A 27,990-nucleotide genomic window follows, 5' to 3' on the forward strand; every position below is an offset into this window, starting at 1 on the left:
TCCGCCTACCTCGCCGCCCTCCGCCCTCCCTTCCCGCCACCGCCGCTTTTCCCCGCCCCTTTTTCTATTCTGTACCCTCCCCGCTCCCGCCTCCCAGCTGCTCCGCCCACCCGCGCACTTCGCCTTAAATGGCGACCGTGCGAACGCGCAGCGGCCACGCGCAGCGGGCGCGCCGATTGTGCGCCGAAGGCGCGCCAAAGGTAAGCCCGTCTGCGCCCGTTCGCGACCGGATCGCGACCAGCGCCAGGACCCCTGGCCCACGTAGACCCCGACCGACCCGCCTGTCGTACTCCGCCGCCACCCTCACCGCTCTCAACACCGGCCGACTCCCAGAATGCCATCAAGCCACTCCACGACGTACCCACGGACCTTTCAGCTGCCACGCCTGCAAGTTCACCTGCATCCGGACCAGCCTCGCACCAGCACCCGCCAAGTCGAACACCAGCAGCACCCACCTCAAGTGCATCCTGCTCAACACCCGCTCCGTCCACAGACACGCCATCGAACTCTGGAACCTCCTAGACGCCACAGCCCCGGACGTTGCCTTCCTCACGGAGACCTGGATGAACGCCTCTTCAGCGCTCGCCATCGCTATCCCAGAGGGCTACAAGATCGTCCGGAGGGACCGAAACGCCAACCAGATGGGAGGAGGCATCGCCATCGTCCACAGGAGCACCATCCGTCTCACGACCAGCACCGACAACACCCTGACCAGCGCCGAACACCTGCATTTCCAGATCCACACCAACCCGAACACCACCCTCAGAGGCACCCTGATCTACCGACCCCCTGGACCACGCACGCAATTCAGCGAGGACATCGCCGACTTCGTCAGCCCGCATGCCCTCCCCTCCGCTGACTACATCCTCCTGGGAGACCTCAACTTCCATCTGGAGAACAACAGCGACCGCAACACCAGCACCCTGCTCGACAACCTCGCCAACCTGGGACTCAAGCAACTGGTGTCCACCCCCACCCACCTCGCCGGACACACACTCGACGCAGTCTTCTCCTCCAGCCCAGACATCGACTTCAGCCACGCCACAGAGCTTCAATGGACGGACCACAGCTGCGTCCACTTCACCTTCAAGAGAACGACGAGCCACCAACACCAGCAACAGGCCGCCCGCAGAAGCTGGAACAAGATCACAGCAGACCAGCTCGCCACCTCCCTGAGCCAGCACCCCCCTGCCAGCTCAGCGAACCCCAGCCAGGCCGCCGACAACCTCACGAAGTGGATCAGCAACTGCGCGGACGAACTCGCCCCACTGAGGACCCCGCCTAGCAGACCCGGCAGCAAGAAGGCCCCATGGTTCACCGACGAACTCAAGAGCTCCAAGAAGAATTGCCGAGCCCTCGAGAAAGTCTGGAGAAGGGAACCGACACCGGACAACAGGACCTCCTTCAAACTTGCCACCCGGAAACACCACCAGCTGATCCGCGCCGCCAAGAAAACAGCATTCAAGGACCGGCTGGACAACAACGCACACAACTGCAAGGAACTCTTCAACATCGTGAAAGAGCTCTCCAACCCCAGCGCAGGAAACAACGACATCACCCCATCGCAAGACCTCTGCAACTCCCTCGCTTCATACTTCCACAACAAGATCGCGGACATACACAACAGCTTCAACAACCAACCAACGCACACCATGACCGAGCAACCACCCCCCACCACCACCCTCCACGCCTGGACCCCGATCAGCACCGAAGACACCATCCGCACGATGAACTCCATCCACTCCGGATCACCAACCGACCCCTGCCCTCACCACGTCTTCAACAAGGCCGACGCTGTCATCGCACCCCACCTGCGAGACATCATCAACACATCCTTCGACACCACCATCTTCCCTGAGAGCTGGAAACACGCCGAACTCAGCGCTCTACTCAAGAAACCAACAGCGGACCCCACCGACCTCAAGAATTACCGCCCCATCTCGCTCCTCCCGTTTCCAGCCAAAGTCATCGAGAAGACCGTCAACAAGCAGATGGCCGCCTTCCTCGAGACGAACGGATCCCTCGACCCCTCACAGTCCGGCTTCCGAGCCAACCACAGCACCGAGACCGCCCTCATCGCCGCCACCGATGACATCCGAGCCCTGATGGACAATGGAGAAACAGCGGCCCTCATCCTCCTAGACCTCTCCGCGGCATTCGACACGGTCTGCCACCGCACCCTAGTACGGCGCCTCAGCAACATCGGAATCCAGGACAAGGCGCTGGAATGGATCATCTCCTTCCTCGACGGAAGAACACAGAGAGTCCGCCTACCACCGTACAAGTCAGAGGCCTCCAAAGTCATCTGCGGCGTCCCCCAAGGATCATCTCTGAGCCCCACCCTCTTCAACGTCTACATGAGCCCCCTCGCGGCCATCGTACGCAAACACAACGTCAGCATAATCTCCTACGCCGACGACACCCAACTGATCCTCTCCCTGACCAACGACCCCGCCGCCGCCAGAGCCAACCTACACGAAGGGATGAAAGAGGTAGCCGAGTGGATGACGACCAGCCGCCTGAAACTGAACTCGGACAAGACGGAGGTCCTCATCCTGGGCTCCTCACCCTCCGCCTGGGACGACTCCTGCTGGCCCCCCGCCCTGGGCACCGCACCCAAACCGACAGACCATGCACCCAACCTGGGCTTCATCCTGGACCCCTCCCTCTCCATGACCAGGCAAGTCAACAACGTCTCCTCGGCGTGCTTCAACATCCTACGCATGCTACGGAAGATCTTCTGGTGGATCCCCACCGAGACCAGGAAGACCGTCACCCAGGCCCTCGTCACCAGCCGACTGGACTACGGCAACGCCCTCTACGCCGGTACCACCGCCAAGCTCCAGAAGAGACTCCAGCGGATCCAGAACGCCTCAGCCAGACTCATCCTCGACATCCCGCGAACCAGCCACATCTCCGGACATCTGAGAGACCTTCACTGGCTCCCCGTCAACAAAAGAATCACCTTCCGCCTCCTCACCCACGCACACAAAGCCCTACACGACCAAGGCCCGAGCTACCTCAACAGCCGAGTCAACTTCTACGCTCCCAAACGCCACCTCCGATCAGCCAACCACGCCCTCGCCGCCGTCCCCCGCATCCGAAGAGCGACTACAGGAGGGAGGTCCTTCTCCTACCTGGCCGCCAAGACCTGGAACTCCCTCCCGACCGACCTGCGCCTGACCCAAGACCACCTCTCCTTCAGGAAGAAGCTGAAGACCTGGCTGTTCGAGCAGTAGCGGCCCCCCCAACCCCCCCAGCGCCTTGAGACCCTACGGGTATGTAGCGCGCTTTATAAGTGTCACTGATTGAAGTGTCACTGATTGATGAAATGAGGGCGCAGTGGCACTTTGTCATGCTCAGCCATTACTCTGCAGCCTAGTTTCCGTTTTAACTGGAGGGTGAGGTAGGGATGTTTTTTAATGCTTGGCGAAACGTTTGTCCAGATTCATTCTATTTTCATTTAGCTGTACTTTCTCAACACCTTCGGAGAAAAAAGTGAGACCAAATCTGAACCCTTTAATTCCACTGGTATTAAAAGGTCAGATTGATGTCAAGAAAACGTATACATTTTAATGCACTCTGAATTTTATAAAAATAACACCTATGAACCAGATTTTTAACTATGCTCTGCCCAATGTAATTTTTGACCACATTCAAAAACACATACTCAGTACATCCTGACGTATTTTTCTTTTTTCTCCTGGTCTGAAAGCTGCTTAGAATAATTTCAATACCTGTTTTCGAAGCTAGATTGTTTTCGCTGCAGCATTGCATGTACTTGGTCTGTTTCATTGTTGGCCATGTGGTCAGCTGTCAGCTTCCTCTGACCTCCATGATTAACGTCTGAACTTCTCTCTGATGTTTCCTGCTGCTAGGCTACCCCGTCATGATCAAGGCCTCAGCAGGTGGCGGTGGCAAAGGCATGAGGATCGCTTGGGATGATGACGAGACCAGGTGAGATGCTGTCCAAAGGGCGCTCCATGATGAATGTGGCTAAGCTCCTGTGGTCCTCTGTGGCCGGACTGTCAAACGGTATCCAAAATAGCAGGACAGACCAGATCAGGCCTGCCTCCTTTGTTCCATGATCTGTGTTTTGCCTTGCAAGAAACCTTTTTTTTTTACATATATTTAAATAAGGAGGTTTTAGCTTTTGAAAGTTTTTATGTTTGTTTCGTTTTTAAGAAAAAAATACATACAATAAAATCATGCCTGCCATTCCGAGTGCCTTACTTCTCTCCTCCCCCTCTAACCGCCCTTCCTTGCCCAGCTTAAATATTCGTGTAGAGATGTTTTCCAAATTGCCCCAGTATTTAGTTCACAACGTCGATACATTAAGTGCAATTCCCATATTTCACAGGTATCTCTTTATGTTAATAGCATTTGTGAGTATCGCAGACAAGTGACAATATGTATAATTTTTTGGGGTAACTTACTGACGACACACATGGCAGCTGTGTCGAAGTACTTAGTATTGCATCTAATCAACTGACCGCCCCCACCCATTAAAACAAATGTGAACAAAAAGTCCAACTTTGAAACAAGCTGCTGTTTGTCGCTGCTCAGTACTCCCTTCAACTTTAACTCGCGCTTTTTACATGTTGACGTTCCCGCCCAGGAAGTTGTAGCTGTGACTGAAAATGGCTGTATGCCACAACAGCACACATCCCGCCGGAAGGCAGCTCTGTGCCCTTGGCTGTAAATCTGCCCCTTGCTACTGCTACGAGGCTGAAGCAATTAACCAATAAAGCCGAGCCGACCTCTCTTGCTTGCTTAAGTACTTTGAGAGACCATGTCAAGTTTAAATGTCTGTGAGGAAACATTTAACCGAAATGAGTCCAGTCAGATATGTGTGTGTGTGTGTGTGTGGGGGGGGGGGGGGGTCAAGGGGAACAGTTTAGTTTTTTAAAAACAGTTACCAAAGTAGCTTTTAAAATCATTTAAATACTCCATGCCACGGGGTGGTCACGTGCACCGGTTCAGGCATGTTTTTTTATTTGTTTTGTGGGGAGAGGGCATGGTGGCGATCAGTTAGTGATACTTAACAGGTTTGTGGCGAATCGCTGGAATCCCATTGACTTGCAATTGCAACTGTTTACATAGACTTCTGCCCACCAGATGGGCTGTTTGCACATGAGCTTTATAGCGCCATACATTTGCAAATGTCCTGTCCTTCCAGATGGTGAGTGTTATGGGCGGAGGAATAACACCTAGTCACTGAGAGAATCCAATCGCTTGCGGATAGACTGTTCTCATGTTTGCCCTACTTATCTAATCTAGAGGAAATTCTCATTCTAAATTCACAGCCAGGGAGCCGAGGAGAGACGACTTAATTAGTTTGGTTAATTGTTTTGCTTACCAGCAGAAGCACCAGAGAGATAGTCTCCTGTAATTACGAACCTTTTTTTTTTCTTTTATGGAACCCTAATCTTGTTACTAAAATTGTGTGTAATTAAATACCAAAAATGCTATAAAATAAAACAGAAGACGAAAAAAAGGTGACGGGACCATGTGGTTTTGTGACTTGTACTGGTTAAAAAAATTGCAGCATTTGTAATTTAAATCAAGGGCAGTACTAAGTAAGCGATTTCTAATTCTTACATTATATATGTCACCATCTTCACAGAAAAGTGCTGCTCATGTTTTGTGCAAACATTTGAATGGCCGATATTGCCATGCGGAGGTGCAATTAAGTACTAAACATCGTTTCCATGGCTGGGAACTTGTACAGAAATATTCTGAAAGCCAAAATGTGAGCATTTTTGCCAAAAAATTGAAATGCATACTTAATCAAAATGTGTCTGCATTAGTTTGAAATAAATAATTACATGGATACGAATCAGCACGTTGTATTATCAATGATTATAGTGTAAAAATATATGTTTTATTATGTTTTTAGAGTACATTACGACAAACCGATGCATAGAAGAACAAAAAATCGCTGGCAGGCTTAACTCGGTGACAACTGTGTAGTAATCACTTAGCATAATGAAGTTATAGTTAGTGGGAATAAGGGACTCAACATGCTCAGCAAAGAAAGTGCACCCCTGTACAAAATGGCCAGAAGACCACAGCATACACAAAATAGGAGTAGACAAGCAGTACCGCCCCCTTCCAGCATACTCATAAGCACAGATCCCAAAAGACCCCATCCACAAAGGTGTCAATAAGTAGAGTATTAAAACAGAGAGAACTAAAGGCCATTAGGGGGCGCCACCAGAGGCCGTACTCAATGCTCCAGTGTCTAAAGCCAGCACAGAGCTTTCAGAAGGGGACTCATCCACAAACACCCAGCCCCCTCAATCCACTCGCGAGCAAACAAACAAAATGGTACTAGACCAACAATCCCCCGCCCCCAGACGACTCCCAACGCTGATTTGCCAAAAGAGGGAGGACGAGTCCGTCTTATAGCACTAAATATAACGCATAGTCCTAATCAGGATATATGAGGTCCGTACTCTTGAAGCAGGTGTTCGCTTCAGTAGGAAACCCAAGAGGAAGGAGAGCCACATTCAGCAGTTCTCACACCTTCCCACAGACAGGCCCGGCAATGGGCGACCCACTGAAGCCGCGCTGCTAAGTAATATAACTCCAAGTCAGTTGCAGCTAGGACCCCTCAGCCATGGACAGATGCCATTTCCAGAGGAAGATTCAAGGCACCCTAATAAAGTGAAAGGAGCAAACCATCCAGCTCCAGAAGTCATTTTTGGGGCAACTCCAGCGAGAGATCTGAAAATAAAGAAGATGCGGCAATATATTAATCTTGGAAACAGCCATTCATCGAGAAAAGCAATGTGCACCTGAAGGGAACAGAGACACGCAGCCTAGACAACACACGTCCAAAGTAGCCGTCATACAACAATACTGGGGTGCAGTAAACAGCCATTTCCAGGAACCAAACCGTATTATGTTCCCACTTGAAGATAGGGCTGTGGGGATAGGACCACGCACAGGGGCATCCTCTTTCAAGGGATAAACACATGACTTGTTCCAGTTGACCTCCAGTCCGGAGTGAACCCCGAAGTCAGATAACGCCGCTACCGCTTCAGAGGTCAATGTCCCGCCTCTTAAGATACAACATGTTACTCCAGTATTGGAACTTTCATAGATTCCCATAGCTTGTATCATTCCCCGTCATCGGAATGGGAGTCTCTGTAAACCAAATAACATAGCAGTAGGTACAAAAGAGAAAGAAAAAGGCCTAGGCCTCATTCCCTTTTGTAGCATATCCACCTCTTTTTGCAAAAGAGAAAAAAGTAAAGCAACAACCAATCAGATTAGCCTCACCCCATAGAACCCTCCTGAGAGAACCTCAGAGCCTCACATTTTCTACTGCACGCTGTGCTAAGGGAGTCTCCTTTGAGCTCTGCTCACTTCAACTCTAGTTTACTATTTTTTCAGCATTTTTTCTTCAGAATTGTGTGGTGTTTCATCTGGAAATGTCTGTCAAGGAGAAAAAAGCCCTTTTCAAGGCTTGTTCCACCTGTGGCAAGAAAAGGCTGTATGTGGAGGACATGCATAAGGACTGCATTTATTGCCCGTACCCTGATCACAAGGTAGCAGACTGCAAGATCTGCTGCACCTTCTCCACGAAGACCCTCCGGGACCGTGAGGGTCGCCTCCTCACTTGGCTCCAGAAGCTGAAGTCGAGGAAGGGAACTCTGTCAAGTGACAGTGAGGATTCGTCATCTGCCTAGCCATCTGTGCTAGCCCTAAATTCATATCTAGGCTTGTCCAGAAATACCTACCTACACGGAGCCTACGCTCTGCCCATAAGAATTTTTTAACAGTTCCCGCTTATAAACGGAAACAAATAGGCGGTTGCAGGTTTGCAGTATTGGCCCCCAGTTTTTGGAATACACTCCCCATAGATGTTAGAACTTACACCGAATTTGTCACATTACGCAGACTTTTTAAAACCTGGTTATTCACTCAAGCTTATAACTAGTTGATTGACTGCTAATTACATAGGCTCCTGCAAAATTTCTAAGTTAGCATCATGAACGCCCAGATCTCTGAATTCATAGATTGTAGCAACTGCTTGGACGACTCACAATTTGGATTCAGGAAGGGACATGGCACAGAAACCGCCTTGATTAAAGCATCCGACGAAATCAGGATGATCCTGGATGGTGGAGGTGCTGCGGTGCTTATACTGCTTGACCTCTCCGCGGCCTTCGACACGGTCGATCATACCACCTTGATCGACCGTGTCTTGGAAACAGGAATATCTAATAGTGCCATCTCCCTTCTTTTCTCCTCCCTTGCCAACCGGGAACAGCCTGTGGCTCTGGGTAGTTTTTCATCCTCTCCATTTGCTCTTCCCTGTGGCGTCCCCCAGGGATCCTCGCTAAGTCTGACACTCTTTAATATCTACGTGGCGGACTTAGCGAGGATCATTAAAGCTCATCGTCTTGCTGTAACATCATACGCTGACGATACACAGCTTGTCCTGGCGATTAACAACAACGGACTGAAAGTAGCCGCCAACTTCCTACAGGGAATGCTTGCAATCAGCAAATGGATGAATGAGAATTGCCTTAAGCTAAACTCGGATAAAACCGAGGTAATGGTTTTCGGCAATCTCACCCCCACATGGTCCCCCATCTGGTGGCCACAAGATCTTGGACCTCCTCCCACCCCTGTTACCAATGTTAGAAATCTAGGGGTGATTTTGGACAATAAATTGTCATTTGTACAGCACGCAAACACAGTGGTTTCTTCCTCTTTTTTTATAATAAGAATGATCAGGAAACTCCTGCCACACCTTCCCACAAGTACTATAAAAACCTTAGTTAGCACCCTGGTCATGTCCCGCATTGACTACTGTAACGCACTCCTGGTCAATGCGCAAGAAAAGGTACTAAATAAACTTCAGCTGGTACAGAACGCAGCTGCCAGACTAATTACAGGAATACCCAAGTTCAAACCAATTTCTAAAACCATTCGACAACTTCATTGGTTACCGGTGAGACACAGAATTACATTTAAAGCCTTATGCATAGCTTTCAAAACCATTCATGCAACAGGACCTTCCTTCCTGAAGCAATTCCTATGCCCCTATAGACCATCACGTACACTACGATCCTCCACAGCCAATCTCCTTGAGATTACAAAAACTAAGAAATCTACCTGGGGCGACAGATCTTTCTCAATTACCACCGCCAAACTTTGGAATTCATTGCCAAACCAAATAAAAAGCGCCACAACTTTAATACCCTTCCGCAAACAAGTAAAAACTTGGCTTTTTAATCAATGATCATCTATCCAGTTATCGCTCTATCCTAGCGCCGAGACACCTCAGGGTATTTGTGTGCTCAACAAATCTTATACATAAGTAAATAAGAAACTAATCAGTGTACGAGCGCTTTAAAAGAAAATTTAACATAACATAACATCTGCCACCTCATCTAGAAGGTCAGTGAAAAGGGGTAGGGCTTCCCCTTCACCATCCTTAGAACGTCCAGTCAAGGCCTCAAATTGTATTATTTTATTTAACTTATAAAGCGCACTATCACCAAAAAGGCATCCTAGTGCTGTTGGCTCAAGATAAGAAAGGACAAGAAGATGCACCGGAGCCGACATCCGACTAGGTTTTAGGCAACAACCAGGTTTTGAGTCTCATTCTAAAGACACACAGATCACTAATTTGTCTTGGCTCCAGAGGGAGCTGATTCCAAAGTTTGGCAGCAGCGTACCCAAAGGTTCGACCATCTGCCCTGACTTTCCTAAATCTGGGAGTTTTTACAAGTTTTGCTGAAGAAGAGCGAAGGCATCTCGCAGGAGCATACCACTCAAACTTTCTCTGCATAGACACCGGCTCCAACCTATGCAAGGCTTTAAACACAATGCAGAGAGACTTGAACTGGACTCTTTGTCTCAGCGGAAGCCAATGAAGTTCTACTATAGCCGCAGAAGAGGCAGATCTTCTGGGCCACCCCAAAGCCAATTTGGCGGCTGTAGACTGAATCCTCTGCAACCTGTCAAACATAAATGTAGGAGACTGGAGAAACAGAGCATTACAATAGTCAAGTCTACTAAGAATAGTACTACGTACTATCCATGCCCAGGCATGAGATGGAAGCAGAGGAAGGATCTTCTGCAGAGACCTAATAATAGCCAGACAGCAGGTCACAGTTTTCATGACCTGAGATTCCAGAGTGAGTTTGAAATCAAACAGGATGCCAAGATTACGGACCTTCTTCACTGGTTGAACCATGGACGAGGTAGTGGTAGGCCAGAAATTACAAGGCAAGACAGAGGGAATTCTGTCCCTAGGACAATAAAGCACCTCTGTCTTATCTGCATTGAATTGCAGCGAGTTCTCCTTCAGCCAGATGGCCGTATCACACTGGCAATTATGAAACACTTCTAACGGGTCTAACGGGATTGACTGGTCTCCCTCAAGGGAGAAAATCAACTGCGTGTCATCCACATAATTAACGATGTTAATGTTATGCTTTTTGATGACAGCAATCAGAGGTTTCATGTAAATATTAAATAAAATAGGGCTGATAGCCGAGCCCTGTGGTAAGCCATGCGAGATATTGGAGTAGGTGGATTGAAAAGGGGGGAGGGATACTGCTTGCTGTCTATCCCGTAAAAATGACTGAAACCACCTCAGGACTGCTCCCCTCACCCCAACCTCTCTGTCTATTCAGCAGGATCTCATGGTTGACCGTGTCGAAGGCGGCAGACAGGTCGAGCAGAACCAAAACAGCTGCCTGCCCCCTGTCTGCCCGCATCCGAAGTTCGTCCATCACGGTCACAAGAGCCGTTTCAGTTCCATGGGCTGGCCGAAAGCCAAACTGCCCATCCCCCAGCAAGTTATGTTGTTCCAAAAACTTGGACAGAGTGCTACTCACCACTCGCTCCACGATTTTAGCTGGGAAAGGCAGGAGAGAGATGGGCCTAAAATACATAGGACACTCAGGGTCAAGCGAGGGCTTCTTTAACAGGGGTGTCACCACTGCTTGTTTCCACCGGGCCGGGACCATACCACTAGACAGAGACTGGTTGCAGATCAGTCGAAGAGTGGGGAACAGCTCTGCCTTAAATTCAATCCAAATTTTATGGGGCCCAGGATCAAGCAGCGACCCAGAGTGGACACCACAGGCCACCCTATTAAAGTCATCCTCTCCTAGAGGCACAAACTCAGAAAGGCAGTTGATGGCTTCTCCTTCTACACAACCAGCCAAAGCCTCAGCGTCCATGTCGGCCCTATAGTCACAGCCAATAGTCACTGTGTTTGCCGCCCCCGAAGATTGTTGACCACCTCCCAGTTCCTCGATAATGATTTTAATTTGATCATGGAAGAACCTGGCCAGGTCCTCACAGAGCTCTTGGGAGGAAGGTATCGCGTTCTTAGAGCAGTCGGGGCTGGTCAAGCTGTTCAAGATATTAAAAATACTTCTCGAGCTGTTGGGGGCCTTAAGTAGCAAGGAGGAAAAATAGTCCGCCTTAGTCATGTTGATAGCTTTCATATATCCCGCAATCTTAGACTTCCACATAGTCTTATCAGTGTCATGATAGCTACGTCTCCACCTCCTTTCAGCATGCTTACATTCCAGTTTCATGTTTTTTAGGTTTTCATTAAACCAAGCAGCTGAAGGTCTACCCCTATTATGATGATTTTTCAAGGGGGCTAATACATCCAGGGTTGAGGTGATCTCACTACAGAAGGAAACATAGTTCTCATCAGTTTGCCTATCTGAGGAAAAACAGTCCTCTACCCGGAATAGCGGGGCATTGCCCTTCATTCGCAAGAGGGACTGCCAATCTCTACTCACATAGTTGCGAACAGAATTTGTCCCCAGAGAATTGTAGGTAGCAACATCAACAAACAAGCATTTGCAATGCAATAGGTCTCGCATTAGGAAAGTGTGAGCTATTGGTATTGTAAATGACACATTTTTTTAATATGTGTTGGCTTTGAAACTATATAAATTAATAGCATTGTTATTCACAAAGCCAATAGCTTACACTTTCCTAATGCGATTCCTATTGGCTATGGCAATGCTTGTTGGTACGTATGATCAATTGGAGGAGGGAGAGAGAGTGCGGATCCTTTCAGTCTCCGTTTAGTTATTCAGAATCAATGGGGAAAGGATCACTAGTCCTGCATAACCAAGGTCTGCAGGTAGGTAGATAGGTGTCTCCCAAATAAAAGACCCTCATACACGTGTTTTTAGAAAATCTCGTGGCGGTTCTCCCTTACCTTTTTCCCTATATGTTGTGTGTGCGTTTTTCCTTTCATTACAGGTACAATGCGACCTCCTATTGTCAGAAGAATCAGGTTATAAATTTACCTATTCTTTCACCTTTATTCACTTTATCACTTATTGGTCCTGAAGAAATCCTACTGACCACATGGCAACCAAGGCTGAAACATGTCGACCATATTTTAATTTCACTAATTGAGTGCGCTCGAATTCCTAGTCAATTCCACAGCTGCACAAATATAACTTTTTTGGCCCGAATCCGGACCTATTAAAGTTGAATCCCTGGCTGTCCGGGTATTTTAATATCCTCCCCCCTTTTTTTCACTTTTTCACCACTCACAATCCACGATCACTACTGTTTTAACCAAAGGTAAAACCTCCTGGCGGAGGGTGCATACAAAAATTGACCCAAGGATTACGCACACAGGTGTAACAAGGAGCGGGGACACATCATATACCGCCACGAGATTTTCTAAAAACACGTGTATGTTATGTTATGTTATGTTATTAGTTTATTGAAGCGCAACAGCTGCCCCAGCAAAGAGGCGTCCCGGCGCTAGAGAGCGGTGAGGTGGAGTGGATGGAGCAGGCCAAAAGGGCAAAGCCTTAGGGGCAGGAGAACAGAAAGGTCTTTACAGCTTTACGAAAAGCAAGCAGGTTCTCGGTGCCACGAATGGCAACCGGAAGGGAATTCCAAAGCCTGGCTCCCAGCACCCGAAAAGAGCGTCCACCCCATACGGCAGAGCCTGCTCTTAGGGATGATTGCAAGGTGCTGACCGAGGAAGCGTAAATTACGTTGTGGGACATACAGAGTCAGAAGAGGGCGCAGAATGGCCGGGCTCTGAAGTTTAAGGATTTTGAATGCCAGACAAAGTGCCTTAAATTTGATGCGAGATTCCATTGGGAGCCAGTGCAGTTTTTTGATCGTAGCTCTGGCAGAGCATCTTCGGGGAAGGCCAACCAGGGTCCTCGCAGCCGAGTTCTGAACTCTCTGAAAACGGGCTACTTCCGTTTTGTTGGCACCTAACAGGAGGACACTGGCATAGTCTAAGCGTGACAGAATGATAGCTTGAACCACAAGCTGACGCATAGCGGGTTCAAAGAACCCCAAGATGGGACGAAGGCTCCTTAATAGGCCTACACAAGTCGCTGCCACCCTCTTGGTGTGGGTCTCAAGGCCCAAAGAGGGATCCATCCAGACACCCAACTTTTTCACTTTGGCCTTAGGAGCAGGTATCAGACCTAAGGAGGGAGGCCACCAATGTTCGTTCCACAGGGTCGTATTCTTCCCCAACAGCAGAATCTCCGTTTTACCGGCATTCAACTGGAGACAGTTGTTGGTCATCCAGTGCGCAACTGCAGCTATTCCGTCCCTAAATCTTGTAGCATTGACAGATGGACTCTCAGAGAGTGTGACGACTAGCTGAGTATCGTCAGCGTACGATACCAGCGTCAAGCCCCACTCTCTGGCAATCGCAGCAAGTGGCTGCACATAAAGATTAAAAAGGGACGGACTAAGCACTGAGCCCTGTGGGACACCTTGACCAATATGGTGGAACTTGGATAGAAAGGGAGGGGCCGAAACCCTAAAAGATCTGTCCTGAAGGAATGACCGAAACCATTTCAGGGCACACTCCCTAATACCAAATTCCTCCAGGCGGCGGAGCAGGAGCCCATGCGACACCGTGTCAAAGGCAGCGCTGAGATCAAGCAGGATCAGCGCTGCACTCTGACCGGCGTCGAGGATCTCTAGAAGGTGTTCGGTGGTAGCCAACAAGGCAGACTCTGTGCTGTGACCCGGTCTGAACCCATTTTGGGATGGGTCCAGGATGTCATTTTGGTGCACAAATTGTTCAAGCACAGAGTTGGCATGGGCTTCAGCAAGTTTAGCCACCCAGGGGAGGAGGGAAATTGGCCTGAAGTTCTCCGGTCTGGATGGATCCAGGGTCGGCTTTTTTAAAATCGGGGAGACCCAGGCCTGTTTCCAAGCATCAGGAACTGTTGCTGTAGAAAAGGACAGGTTAAGAAGAGATCTAAGGGGTAAAAGAAAGAAATTCAGGGAATCAACAAATTGGGCAGGCCGCATAGGGTCCGCCGGGCTCCCAGATTTTTTTTTTTTTACAGATTATAGCCAGTTCATCGGCATTGATCTCGGGGATACAGGCCAAGACCGCTCCCTTAGGACTAGGGCAGGTGTAAGTACAGGGCTCAGAAGGGTGCTGCGGAAAGGAGCTATATATGGTGTTAACTTTCTCAACAAAGAAAGTGGCCAGATCCTCACACTGTTGTGCCGAGGTGATATTGGAGGATGGAGTTCTACTGTTTTGAAGTTCTTGTACAAGTTTGAACAGACATTTAGTGGGGTTAGGGCTGACCTTGATTTCATCAGCGTAGAAGGCGGCACGTACGGAGCAGATGGCTTTATGGTAAAGTTTCAACTTGGCCAGATACAGCCGTTTATGCTCATCCCTATATTCATGCCTCCAGAGGCGTTCAGCTCTCTTACAGACTTTCCTCCAGGCTCTGAGGGCATCATTGTACCACGGGTGGGATGGTGACCTTCGCCCTTTAGTCCATTTGGCAGGGACGAGGTCATCCAATCCCTTCACGATCCAGTCCTGAAAGATGGAATATGCGGCGTTAACATCAGGCTCCTCTCCACCGGGAAACATCCCCAATGTTGTCTGGAGATCGTCAGATTTTAGTTTGTGCCACGGTCTTTTTAGGACCCGGTTCAACCCCATGGTTTTAAAAGATTCCCTGACCTGCAAGGTAGCTTTGATCAAAAAGTGATCCGTCCATCCCATGGATTTAGGGGTATCGACTCTAAGCTCCAAAATATTAGAGAAAAGAGGGTCACGTGTGTGCCCCGCCACATGTGTGGGAGTATGGACAAAGGATTCCAGTTGCAGGGCCATTAAGTCACTTAAGAGATTCCTGATAGTAGCATCGTGATTCTGGTCAAAATGGAGATTTAAGTCTCCTAAGACAGTAAAATTGGATGGTCCAATTACTAGGGAGCTCACTACTTCTATTAAAGATTGGATACATTTTGAGGCAGGTCCCGGGGGTCGATAGATATAAAGACCAGAGAACGTGAACTGGGGACAAAAAGCTATCTGGAATCTGGCACATTCGCAGTCGCAAATGTCGGCTCTAATAAAGGAGCATGTGTATTGCTCCTTGCAAATAACAGCAATCCCACCACCTCTTGTCTCTCTGTTAATTAATTTGATCAGATAGCCATCAGGGAGAGTGAGATTTGGTAGGCCGGTGTCCGTGTCATGCAGCCAGGTCTCACAAACAAAAAGGGCATCAGAGGTTTCCTCAAGCAAAAGCGCCTGTATCTCTAAGTGATGTTTGGTGAGGGACCTCACATTCAGCTGTAGAACAGTCAGCTGAGTAAACCTATCCGCCCCCGCTTTCTGTCCGACCAAGCCTGGCCGAGGTAGAGTAAAACAGCATAAGTCACAGGCAAAGTTCGAGTCTCCAACACAGGTCGGCAAGTTATTACAAACCTGACCGTTGTTCAAGGAGCGTAGTGTCAGAGCATCATACACTCGGACCCCCATAGGTTCAGGACCAGGGATTCTGGCGAGAGGCGATGGCTTGGCGGTGACGGGCGCAGACGGGCTTGCCTTTGGCGCGCCTTCGGCACGCCGCCGGCGCGCCCGCTGCGCCCGTCCGCTGCGCTTCCGGGGTAGAGGTTCCATTTTGTAGTGACGAGGGCAGGAGGGGCCGAGCACTAGTCTGCTCGCCCTGTTCCTGCTCCTCACCCAAGATGGCGGGCCCCTCGGCAGCACCTACTCGGCTGCAGTGGGGGAGGTCTGGGAGAGATTCTAATTCAGGGCAGCCAACTCTACTCTGCAGCAGTCCACAGCGCGAATAAGCACACCGCTATGGCCCCGTGACAATTGGGTGGCACGGTAAGCAATACAGGGCAATAACTGTTAACTAGTAAAAATCAGTAAAACAGTGTTAAAAAGCGACGATTAAAATTTTTAAAGCAAACCAGAACAAAGCGCAATTCTATCGGCTTAAAAGTCCCGGCTTTCCGCCTCAGGACGCTACAACAAACACACCACTCACTTTAACAATCAATGGGGGTGTGAGGAGCTGGGCTTTTGTAGTGACGAGGGCAGGAGGGGCCGAGCACTAGTTCGCTCGCCCTGTTCCTGCTCCTCACCCAAGATGGCGGGTGGTATGAGGGTCTTTTATTTGGGAGACACCTATCTACCTACCTGCAGACCTTGGTTATGCAGGACTAGTGATCCTTTCCCCATTGATTCTGAATGCTTGTTGGTAGCAAGCAAGGACAGTGCTGTTGTGGTGCTGAGTGATTATGTGGTTGGGCTGAGTGATGTGGAGGTGTATTAGAGTGATGTGGTGGTATATTAGAGTGATGTGGTGGTGTCCCAGAGTGATATGGTGGTGTCCCAGAGTGATGTGGTGGTGTCCCGGAGTGATGTGGTGGTGTCCCCGAGTGACGTGGTGGTGTCCCCGAGTGACGTGGTGGTGTCCCCGAGTGATGTGGTGGTGTCCCCCGAGTGATGTGGTGATGTCCCCGAGTGATGTGGTGATGTCCCCGAGTGATGTGGTGGTATCCCCGAGTGATGTGGTGGTGTCCCCGAGTGATGTGGTGGTGTCCCTGAGTGATGTGGTGGTGTCCCTGAGTGATGTGGTGGTGTCCCTGAGTGATGTGGTGGTGTCCCTGAGTGATGTGGTGGTGTCCCCGAGTGATGTGGTGGTGTCCCCGAGTGATGTGGTGGTGTTTCTGAGTGATGTGGTGGTGCCCCTGAGTGATGTGGTGGTGCCCCTGATTGATGTGGTGGTGCCCCTGAGTGATGTGGTGGTATCCCAGAGTAATGTGGTGGTGTACCCGAGTGATGTGCTGTCCCCGAGTGATGTGGTGGTGCCCCCGAGTGATGTCGTGGTGCCCCCGAGTGATGTGGTGGTGCGCCCGAGTGATGTGATGGTGCGCCCGAGTGATGTGGTGGTGCCCCCGAGTGATGTGGTGGTGCCCCCGAGGGATGTGGTGGTGTCCCGGAGGGATGTGGTGGTGTCCCGGAGTGATGTGGTGGTGTCCCGGAGTGATGTGGTGATGTCCCCGAGTGATGTGGTGGTGACCCCGAGTGATGTGGTGGTGTTCCCGAGTGATGTGGTGGTGTCCCCGAGTGATGTGGTGGTGTCCCCGAGTGATGAGGTTGTGTCCCCGAGTGATGTAGTGGTGTCCCCGAGTGATGTAGTGGTGTCCCCGAGTGATGTGGTGGTGTTCCCGAGTGATGTGGTGGTATTCTTGAGTGATGTGGTGGTGTCCCCGAGTGATGTGGTGGTGTCCCCGAATGACGTGGTGGTGTCCCTGAGTGACGTGGTGTTGCCCCTGAGTGACGTGGTGTTGCCCCTGAGTGATGTGGTGTTGCCCCTGAGTGATGTGGTGGTGTCCCTGAGTGATGTGGTGGTGCCCCTGAGTGGTACCCCTTAGTGATGTGGTGGTGTCCCTGAGTGATGTGATGGTGTTCTTGAGTGGTGTGGTGGTGTTCCTGAGTGATGTGGTGGTGTCCCTGAGTGATGTGATGGTGCCCCTGAGTGATGTGATGGTGCCCCTGAGTGATGTGGTGTGTGAGGCGGTGTGTGAGGCTGAGGGTGTGTTGGAGTGTGAGGGGGTGAGGGTGAGTGGGGGAGAGGAGGCATTCTGGATAAAACACACAGCTCACAGTTCGTTTTAAAAAGGAGTCATTGGTCAGTTGTCAATCGTGATTAAAAATGCAAGGGCTGCGACCTTTTCACTGCAACATTATATCTTCATGGCTGCCAGATTGGAGAGGAGTCGCACTGGTTAGCACTCCTAATATAATATTTTGATAGGCTTCAATGCACCATATAGATAGTCCGGGTCCCAAACATGTACTCCTCAACGATGCGAAAAACAAAATGCGTTCACTTTTGCGGCCGCTTTCATGTGGTATCTGTGTGAAGTCTGTCCAGGATAACAGGGTGCGCGCCGCAGCGTGTTCAGGGGTTTCATGCCCAAGAGGATGTGGCTTAACAATCAGAGCAGCCGAGTTTGAAGCTGGGGAACCAGGTTCGAGCCTGTGATTCTCGGCAAATCTGCCCGTGCCTTAAAAAATATATATACTGTGTCCTTCTGTAATGCAACTTGTGCTCATGCAAAGCACTCTGATACCTTGGAGTCGAGTTCGCGCAATACAAATTATGTTAAATTACAAGTCCCGGCACTTTCCAGTCAAAAATTAAGCAGGGATAGCGCAAAGGGGGGCGGGGGAGAGGAGGCGGAGGAGAGCAAGGAAAGAATGAAAGAGGAAGACATTTGCGCAGAGGCGGGCGGGAGAGAGGAGGCATTCTGGATAAAACAACACACAACTCACAGTTCGTTTTAACAAGTTCTGAAGTCAGCCGCTCCGCACATTAGCCTATCTCTCTCTTTCACTATGCTGCATATCCTGGTGCTGCCAGTCAGGGTGTAGTGAGCACTGGCGAAGCTTTGCATAGTATAGAAGACGCACAGATAATAGCTAAAAAGTATTCAGCAAACTCAAAATCAAACTATGCGATGTGGGCAAGCAAAAGCAACAAAAAGTTCGGGAAAGGCACTCCTACAAAAAATTAACTTTGCGATGTGTTCAAAGAAGCCAAATAAATATAAAATCAAGCAGGTTTCAGACAAAGCTGTAACAGACAAAAACATGCTGCTTTTGTATCAACGATTTAGAGCTTACCTCACACGCAATAAGCAAAGTAGTAAACAAAGCGCTGCACGGCATGTGTAACATATTTGAAAACAATGTCACTGGTGAGAGGAGAAATGGGAGACACGGCCTGGCGGCCGTGAAAGTGAAAACAGTAATGCAGAGCTAAGAAGTGGCTTAACAATCAGAGCAGCCGAGTTTAAAGCTGGGGAACCAGGTTCGAGCCTGTGATTCTCTGCAAATCTGCCCGTGCCTTAAAAAATATATATACTGTGTCCTTCTGTAATGCAACTTGTGCTCATGCAAAGCACTCTGATACCTTGGAGTAGAGTTCGCGCAATACAAATTATGTTAAATTACAAGTCCCGGCACTTTCCAGTCACAAATTAAGCAGGGATAGCGCAAAGGGGGGGGCGGGGGAGATGAGGCGGGGGTGAGCAAGGAAAGAATGAAAGAGGAAGACATTTGCGCAGAGGGGGCCGGGTGAGAGGAGGCATTCTGGATAAAACAACACACAGCTCACAGTTCGCTTTTAACAAGTCCTGCAGTTCTGAAGTCGGCCGCTCCGCACATTAGCCTATCACTCTCTTTCACTATGCTGCATGTCCTGGTGCTGCCAGTCAGGGTGTAGTGAGCACTGGCTAAGCTTTGCATAATATAGAAGACGCACGATAATAGCTAAAAGTATTCAGTAAACTCAAAATCAAACTATGCGATGTGGGCAAGCAAAAGCAACAGAAAGTTCGGGAAAGGCACTCCTATAAAAATTTAACTTTGTGATGTGTTCAAAGAAGCCAAATAAATATAAAAGCAAGCAGATTGCAGACAAATCTGTAACGGACAAAAACATGCTGCTTTTGTATCAAAGATTTAGAGCATACCTCACACGCAATAAACAAAGTAGTAAACAAAGCGCTGCAAGGCATGTGTAACATATTTGAAAACAATGTCACTGGTGAGAGGAGAAATGCGAGACACGGCCTGGCGGCCGTGAAAGTGAAAACAGTAATGCTGAGCTAAGGAGTGGAAGGCACCCTCAACACAGCACACGTCTAAACAAGAACATCGCCGAAAGAAAAAAAAGCGTCCGGGAAAGGATCCCTTTGAAGTGGCCGTGAAAGTGAAAGCAATTAGGGGGGGGAGAATTGAGGCCAGCGCGCACTGCGAACGCTGGGGAAGCCTGTGGGAGAGAGGCTGATGGCTTTGATGTGGGGAAATGCGCATGCTTGTGTTCACGTGAACTGTTTGAAATCCGCCCGATGGTTTGAGAACTTATTTTGCCTACTATAATTCTCGACTATCCATTCCTTGCGGAATGGGATAGGCGAGACCTAAAAATGTAATCAGTGAATGGTCCATCCAGGTTATTGGCAGAATTTCCCCAATAAAAAGGTGATTAGCCTCTGAAAAAATTAGATCAAGCATATGCCCTCCTATATGAGTGGCCTTGGACACCTGCTGAAAAAGACCCAGGCCTTCACAGGAATGAAGAACATTCGAATAGGCGGAATCAAGCGACCCATTAAACTAAAGATTAAAATCCCCCAGGATCACCAATCGACGGTGAGTAGCCGCCATGTCAGTGAACGTCTCCAGCAGGAGTTGCTTCTGCAGTACACAGAAAACCCCAGGAGGACGATAGCAGAGGAGCCAGTTAGGGCTTGACCATCATTCTTAATAGCGAAGCCGAGTAGCTCAAAACATGCGACCACATCCACATAAAAAATAACCAAATTCAAGCTATCTTTAAACATCACCCCCACTCCTCCACCCCTCCCATTCGATCTAAGTTTATGGCGAATGTTACAGCCAGGTGGGCAAGCCCAGCCAGTATCAATCTCGCAATCAGGAGAGGTCCAGGTCTCAGTCATATACAGAACCTCAAGTTCATGATGTTCCAGCAACAGCTGAATTTCCGTGAAGTGCCTTAGGAAGAGACCTAACATTTAAAAGTCCACACAATAGTAATCCGGTGTCAAGAAAGTCAGACAATCGAAAGGCAGACTGAGCAAAATCAAGGGCCCCCTTACCCCTGCCCACCTTACCAATAAAATGAAGCTCTTCAGTAGTATAGCTGGGAGTATAGCTGACCGGGCAGCACCCTTTAGTAGGCCTCTGACAACTGGAAAAACCAGCAACATGGCTGGCGCTGAGCGCGTCCCTAGCGCCGACGGGGTTGCCTTCGGCGCGCCGCCGGCGCACCAGCGTCCGGTTTTGTATGTTCCCGGCGCAAAAGACTAGAGCGCTGACTCTAAGATGGCAGGTCCGCTTGCACGGACGGACCCAGCCACCCCGGAGCACAGCAAGCCCGATGACAATAAAGGCAAGCAGGTCACCAACCACACCAAAACTAGTGCGGTGAGTGAGTATTCATAAAAATTTGGTAACACGGAGTAGAACAGCAGTTCCCATCCTCCGCAACATAAACATACAAATTAATGCAGGAAAGTGATCAGTTTAAAATATTACATAAAAAAAAGAAAGTCGGACTTCCGTAGGGAACCCCACATCAGCAGGCGCCAAAACTCACAGGAGCCAACAATCTAAAAAGACCCCCCGTGAGTCTGAGAGCCGGAGTCCTAGCAAATCTCCTCACCACTGTGCAAAGGAGAGGGAAGGACTATCTACAGCTACATGATTTAGTTCCCACTCTGGAAAAGCGCCAGGGGGCTGCGTTGCAGAGAGGTGTAATGAGGCCACGCCCCTTTTTACACTTCTCTGCAACGAATCCACCTGGCGCATTTTGGAGGTTCCTGGTGGGCTAGTTGGCCCCCAGGGACCCCCAGTATGCAAGGGGACTTAATCCTCCTACTTAGAACGGGCTACGGGGCGCGTTTGCACAGTGGTGAAGGTAGGGGGCGAGGCTTGAGGTGATATGTGTGCAAACATGCCCTGTGGCGCGTTTTAAGTTGGGGAATTAATTCCTCTTCAATCCAGAGGTTCCCTAGGGGCCAACTAGCCTACCAGGTACCTCCAGGAACCGCCACGGAGCTGCGCTAAAGAGTGTTGTAAAAAGGGGGCTTGGCCTCTGAACACCTCTCTGCAACGCAGCTCCCTGGAGCATACTGGAGGTACCTGGTGGGCTAGCTGGCCCACAGGGAACCTCAGGATTGAAGAGAAATTAATTCCCCAACTTAAAACGCGCCACAGGGCGTGTTTGCACACGTCACCTCAGGCCCCGCCCCCTTCCTTCACTATTGAGCAAAATATTCCTGTAAAATCTGCTGAACTACGAATTCCGATTTACTCACCTGTTATCAGGAGAGAACTCAGTGCTGCATCTTTAATCCCACTACTGATCCTGAAAAGTAATTCTAACCATACTTACAGTAACTTGAATTTCCTTCCATAGGCTAACATTGGCTGGTTTCACTTGGAAATTCTTATAAGTGTGGAGTTTTGGAACTTTAAAAGATTCCTCTAAAATCAGCCGAACTACGAATTCCGATTTACTCACCTGTTATCAGGAGAAACCTCAGTGCTGCATCTTTCTACCCACTACTGATCCTGAAAAGTAATTCTAACCATACTTACCGGTAACTTGTAATTCCTTCCATAGGAATCCATTGTCTGGTTTTCACCAGAAAAGTATCTAAGTGTCTATTTTCACAAGCTAAAAATATTCCTTAAAAATCGCCTGTATGATCCACCACTGAGTTAGAAAAAGTAATGATAACACTACTTACCTGCTAAGTGAATTTCCTACCACAGGATAACATTGGTGATTCTATGTGAACACATTTTTAAGTGTCAACTTTTAAAATACAAATAATATTCCTTAAAAATCACTACTGTAACTAAAACACTTATACTCAACCGTTTACAGGAGATGTCCAAGGACTGAATCTAGGATCCAGTCCTGTGGTTAGAAAAGTAATCCATAAAGTAACTAATTGCATTTAACTAGAAAAACACATTGAGGTCAATGTTGCATTGTGTTTGAAATTGTGTTGCCCATTGCAACAACTGTAACTACTGTACTTAAGTCTATTGCCTATTTGCAAAGTATTTAAACTAAAGTAATTCATTCTGTTTTGTATCTGATTGTCACATGGATCATGTAATCAGTGATATCATCAGTAATGTCACTGACCATGTCATGAATGATGTAATATGTGACATCATCAGCAGTGGATGGCGGGCGCGCGAGATATAGTTAGTACAACTAACTATATCAGAGGAATTTAAATAATTTTGTACGAGTGAAATGTCCAGCTAACTATAACACCCTTAAAACCTACGTTTTTTCAGTGAATTTCTAAGGTTTTTTAAATGCTAATTCCTAACTATATCAGGCCTGAAACCTATGGTTTTTTCAGTGAAAATATATATATATTTATATATATGTAGGCACTCGTATATTACCTACTGGTGGTCGCTATTAGGTAGTTGTAGTTAGGAATTTGTGTCCATAGGAAAAGTAGTTTTTTTTGTTTTGCGAATTCCTTTGGTGCCATTTGACAAATCTTCAAAACTATTTTGTGGCTCGCTTCAGCTGCTGTCTGGAAACATTCGGTGTGATCCATCAAGCGGGTGTCCCAAAACACGTTTTCCACATGTAATTTCTCATAGGGATGTTAGACACAACTACAGCCTGAACCGCTGAACGGAATAACACCATATTTGACAGACAGCTAGATATTGGTCCAGAAAGAGTGCTTTTTGTAATTTGGTGTAAATCTGTTTAGTAGTTCTGGAGTTATAAAAAAATGTATGTAGATCTAGAGAAGCGGTGGATCAGCGGATCCACGTCCCAATAGCAAAGCTGAGATTTGTTGGCAGCATCCTGAGAGAAAGTTGCAGCCGCCGTTTTGAGATTTGGGACACGGTTCCCTGAGGCGGAGGTTGGAGATAAAGTATGAATAGGATATAAGGAGTCAGGATAGAGGTATTCTGACACCATTGGACTGATTGAGGGGGTCTGTGAGGAAACACTCATGGCACGAATTTTTCCAAAAATGTTTTATTTTTGCCTCGCCAGGATCTGCAGATTACTCAGCGCGGCCCCCCCATGTGATCCAGACTCCAATTAAAAAAAAAGAATTTCACAGAATCAAACTCTCACACATCCATAAACCAACTCGCACACCTACTCACACATTCATACAGTCACTGATACATAGACTCAGAGACCAACTCACACACCCACACCAGCACTCACACTACCATGTACGCTGCATGTGGGGGGGAAACAACCTTTACAACGCAACTTTTACAACGCACTACCATTACAACGAATTTTTTACAACGCAAAAACCATTACAACGCATGTATTTACAACGCATGTTTTTACAACGCAGGTACCTTTACAACGCATACCATTACAACGTAAGTATTGGTAAGTATATAATTATATTTAAAATGTTATATGTTTGGGGTTTTTTTAGGGGTATTTTTAGGGTTCAGGGTCAGTTTTCAGTTTTTGGGTAAAAGGGTATTTTTAGGGTTCAGGGTCAGTTTTCATTTTTTGGGTAAAAGGGTATTTTTAGGGTTCAGGTTCAGTTTTCAGTTTTTGGGTAAAGGGGTATTTTTAGGGTTCAGGGTCAGTTTTGGGTTTTTGGGTAAAGGGGTATTTTTAAGGGTTCAGGGTCAGTTTTCAGTTTTTGGGTAAAGGGGTATTTTTAGGGTTCAGGGTCAGTTTTGCGTTTTTGGGTAAAGGGGTATTTTTAAGGGTTTAGGGTCAGTTTTCAGTTTTTGGGTAAAGGGGTATTTTTAGGGTTCAGGGACAGTTTTGCGTTTTTGGGTAAAGGGGTATTTTTAAGGGTTCAGGGTCAGTTTTGGGTTTTGGGTTAAGGGGTATTTTTAGGGTTCAGGGTCAGTTTTCAGTTTTTGGGTAAAGGGGTATTTTTAGGGTTCAGCGTCAGTTTTGGGTTTTTGGGTAAAGGGGTATTTTTAGGGTTCAGGGTAAGTTTTGGGTTTTTGGGGTACATGGGGTATTTTTAGGGTTCAGGGTCAATTTTGGGTTTTTGGGGTACAGGGATACAGGGTAAAAATAAAATAAAATTAAATTATATTTAAATTAAGTAATTAAATAAATTAAATTTAAATTAAATCAATGAAATGAAATGAAATTAAATTAAATTAAAATAAATAATATTAATTTTAATTAATTTTAATTAAAAAAATTAATATATACTAAATTAAATTAAATAATATATTTAATTAATACAATTTAATATAAGTAATTTAAATTAAATGAAATTAAATTAAATTACATTAATTAAATTTAATATTATTTAATTTAGTTTAATTTAAATTTAAAAAAATTAATATATACTTAGCAATACTTCCGTTGTAATGGTATGCGATGTAAAGGTACCTGCGTTGTAAAAACATGCGTTGTAAATACATGCGTTGTAATGGTTTTTGCGTTGTAAAAAAATTGTTGTAATGGTATGCGTTGTAAAAGTAAGCGTTGTAACGTCATACATCCCATGTGGGGGGTTGGCTGCATCTGGGTGGTTGGCCGCAGGCGTGCAATGCTTTGGGCAGCGTGTGTCTGGCTGCATGGGGAGGTTGGCGTCCCCGCCATGCACTATAGATTACTGCACATATTACATATTTCATGACATCTTCTGTGACCAAATTGACAATATCACTGAACATTTGCAGTGAAATTATTGATGGTAAAGCTGTGCATGGCGGGGTGCAAGTTAGTTACCTTGGGGCACGAGTTATAGGTAATTGAGATAAGTAAGCACTATTACTGCTGAATTTCTATGGTTTTGTGTGTGTAAAATCTGAACCTAACTTTAACGTCCCTGTACTCTTTAGGTATTTAGTGAATTTCGAAGGTTGTTTACATTTTATTTCCGAACTATACCGTCCCTGTAACTTTTGTTTTTTTCAGTGAATATATATATATATATATATATATATATATATATATATATATATATTTAATTCCTTTCTAAATTACCTCATCAAACACTTTGATCACAGGAGGATATAATCTGCGTGCTTTGTGAGTGATAATACATGTTTTGAATACTGAAGAAAGCTGCAGGAGAATCTCCCATTGACATTATTTGTATTAGTAGCCAGTGCTATAGCCTGAGCAGAAGGATGGAGAAAGGCCTGCCACCTGGGTGCTTGACTTCTGAAAATGTAAAATCACAACTAGTTGATTAGAAATAGATCTCAGTGAAGTACAAAAGAGGTTGCAGATAAATTTGAAAGCAAGAATAAAGGTCCTATCCTGTGTAGTGCTTGGTGGGCAATACAAAGATCTTTAAAGCAAATTCCCTTATCTAATGAGCGCCAACTACAACTAATTGGATGTGGCATGAAGCAAAGAAATCAATTAGTGGCCCTGCAGGAGGGTACAGTTTTTAAGGCTCTTCATTGCTGTCGAATGATGTCCAGTGGTCATGCTGGGCAATTTTGGGATGCCTTGGCGATCTCCTGGGGGAGCAACTGCTTAGTAAATGGCTCAGTGGACTGTAGACATTCCGCTTTCACATGATTCATCTCATGAGCATTTAGTCACTCCCTGTGGGAACGTAGACGTGAACACATTTTTATCCTTTCTGATGGGCAGGCATTCTATGCATAGTTAGTAACTTACAGGCATACATGCCTAGGTACAGTAACCTAATACTAGACAGTTTGGGTAACCGTAACAAAACGAAAAGTATTCTCAGGCACACAACTTGATGAGCATGCATAAAGTGCACCTTTAGTAAGTTTTAACTCCTCCCATGCCATCAAAGGTGCAAAGAATAAGCAATTTGGAAACATTTATGGTACGATTTGTTAATGAAATACATTTTAAACACAGCCAGGTGGATTAGTTGTTATTGCATCCTATCGTCTTGCTGCCAATACCTTCCCTCATTCTCATCGTGCTGCGCATGCTGCGGTCTACAAACTTAATAAAAAAAATTCTTTGCACGTTAATACCATATCCAGTGTTGCTGAATGCTCATAAAATATTAAGAGCAGATGCGATTACTCCAGTACAGTCAGGTACAACCTCAGTGCACAGATGTACCTTTATATACACTAAACTAAGCCCTGATACATGCCCTTGAAGCCTTTTTCAAGGATGATCCTTGGATACTGAGGACGAGTCATTGGTCGTAGATGGTATGGACTGTGCTTGAAATGGGAATATGAATGTGCTAGGTACTACTCACTGTCCTAAAGTATCTATTCATGACTGAGAAATACTGATATTTTCCATTAAAGGTATTGCCCACCTTCAGAGAAATACAGAACTCTTTTTTTCAAATGAAAGCAGTAGAGATACTCAGTGCCCGGAAGTACCTGCTCCATCGAAAGCACTGTTTACAGTGACCAGATTTAAATAGCTTAAAACCGGGACATCACATAGAAATAGGACTACCGTTTGTAACTGTCCATGGGGTACAGAAAATGGACTGAAATGCCAGCATTCACTAACATAGAGAAGAGGATACAATGAGTCTCCGAGGTCGTAATACCGTCTTGTTGCGGTACTTACGAGGTGATAAATAAATGCCAATTTGACACAATCATCTTTGTAGCTTAAATTGCTTACTGAGGAGCCGCATGTCCTTTGCTGAACTTTTACTAGACTCCACCAAGACTCCTAATCTGCTGCACACTGTAACAGGGTACATCAGAGTGAACGTGAGGCTGTGTTTTAATGTAGACAAGGGATCCTCCTAGATTGAGTGGGGATGAAATCTTAGTGAATACCCTAAACCAACCCAATCGCCACCACAGCAGCAAAGCAGGGACGTCGGCAGTGACCACTGAACTTGGTTCTGAGAATTAAACATGCTGAGGCTCTATTTTTTTTTTGAAGTTTCATAATCAAAATATCTTGATCATGTACATTGAACATCCATATAGATACAAGGCAAGATAACATTTCCTAAGCAAAATTTTCCAAAATCATTGTTTGCCACCAGACTGGCCCATCAAGCACCATCCACATGAAAATTTGACCTGGCCCCCAGATTACCTTTGGGAGCGTGGGGTAGGGTCCCTACTTAGTATTTGTCATAGCAAAGTCAACCACACCCCAAACCAGGGAAGCCCCCTTGGGCCAGCCACTAATTTAGACCCTAAACCAC

The 27,990-nt window shown here is 47.1% G+C and overlaps 1 protein-coding gene across 1 annotated transcript in view; it reads left to right on the forward strand.

Annotated features, from left to right (window-relative positions):
* Positions 1-27,990, forward strand: part of PCCA (propionyl-CoA carboxylase subunit alpha) — a 2,354,189-nt gene that overhangs the window by 697,159 nt on the left and 1,629,040 nt on the right. The window contains exon 9 of the mRNA XM_078657621.1: positions 3,879-3,957. Coding sequence (XP_078513747.1) covers positions 3,879-3,957 — 79 coding nt within the window. The remainder of the gene's footprint in view (positions 1-3,878; positions 3,958-27,990) is intronic.

Source organism: Lissotriton helveticus, chromosome 8 (genome assembly GCF_964261635.1).
Source record: "Lissotriton helveticus chromosome 8, aLisHel1.1, whole genome shotgun sequence".
NCBI lineage: Eukaryota > Metazoa > Chordata > Amphibia > Caudata > Salamandridae > Lissotriton > Lissotriton helveticus.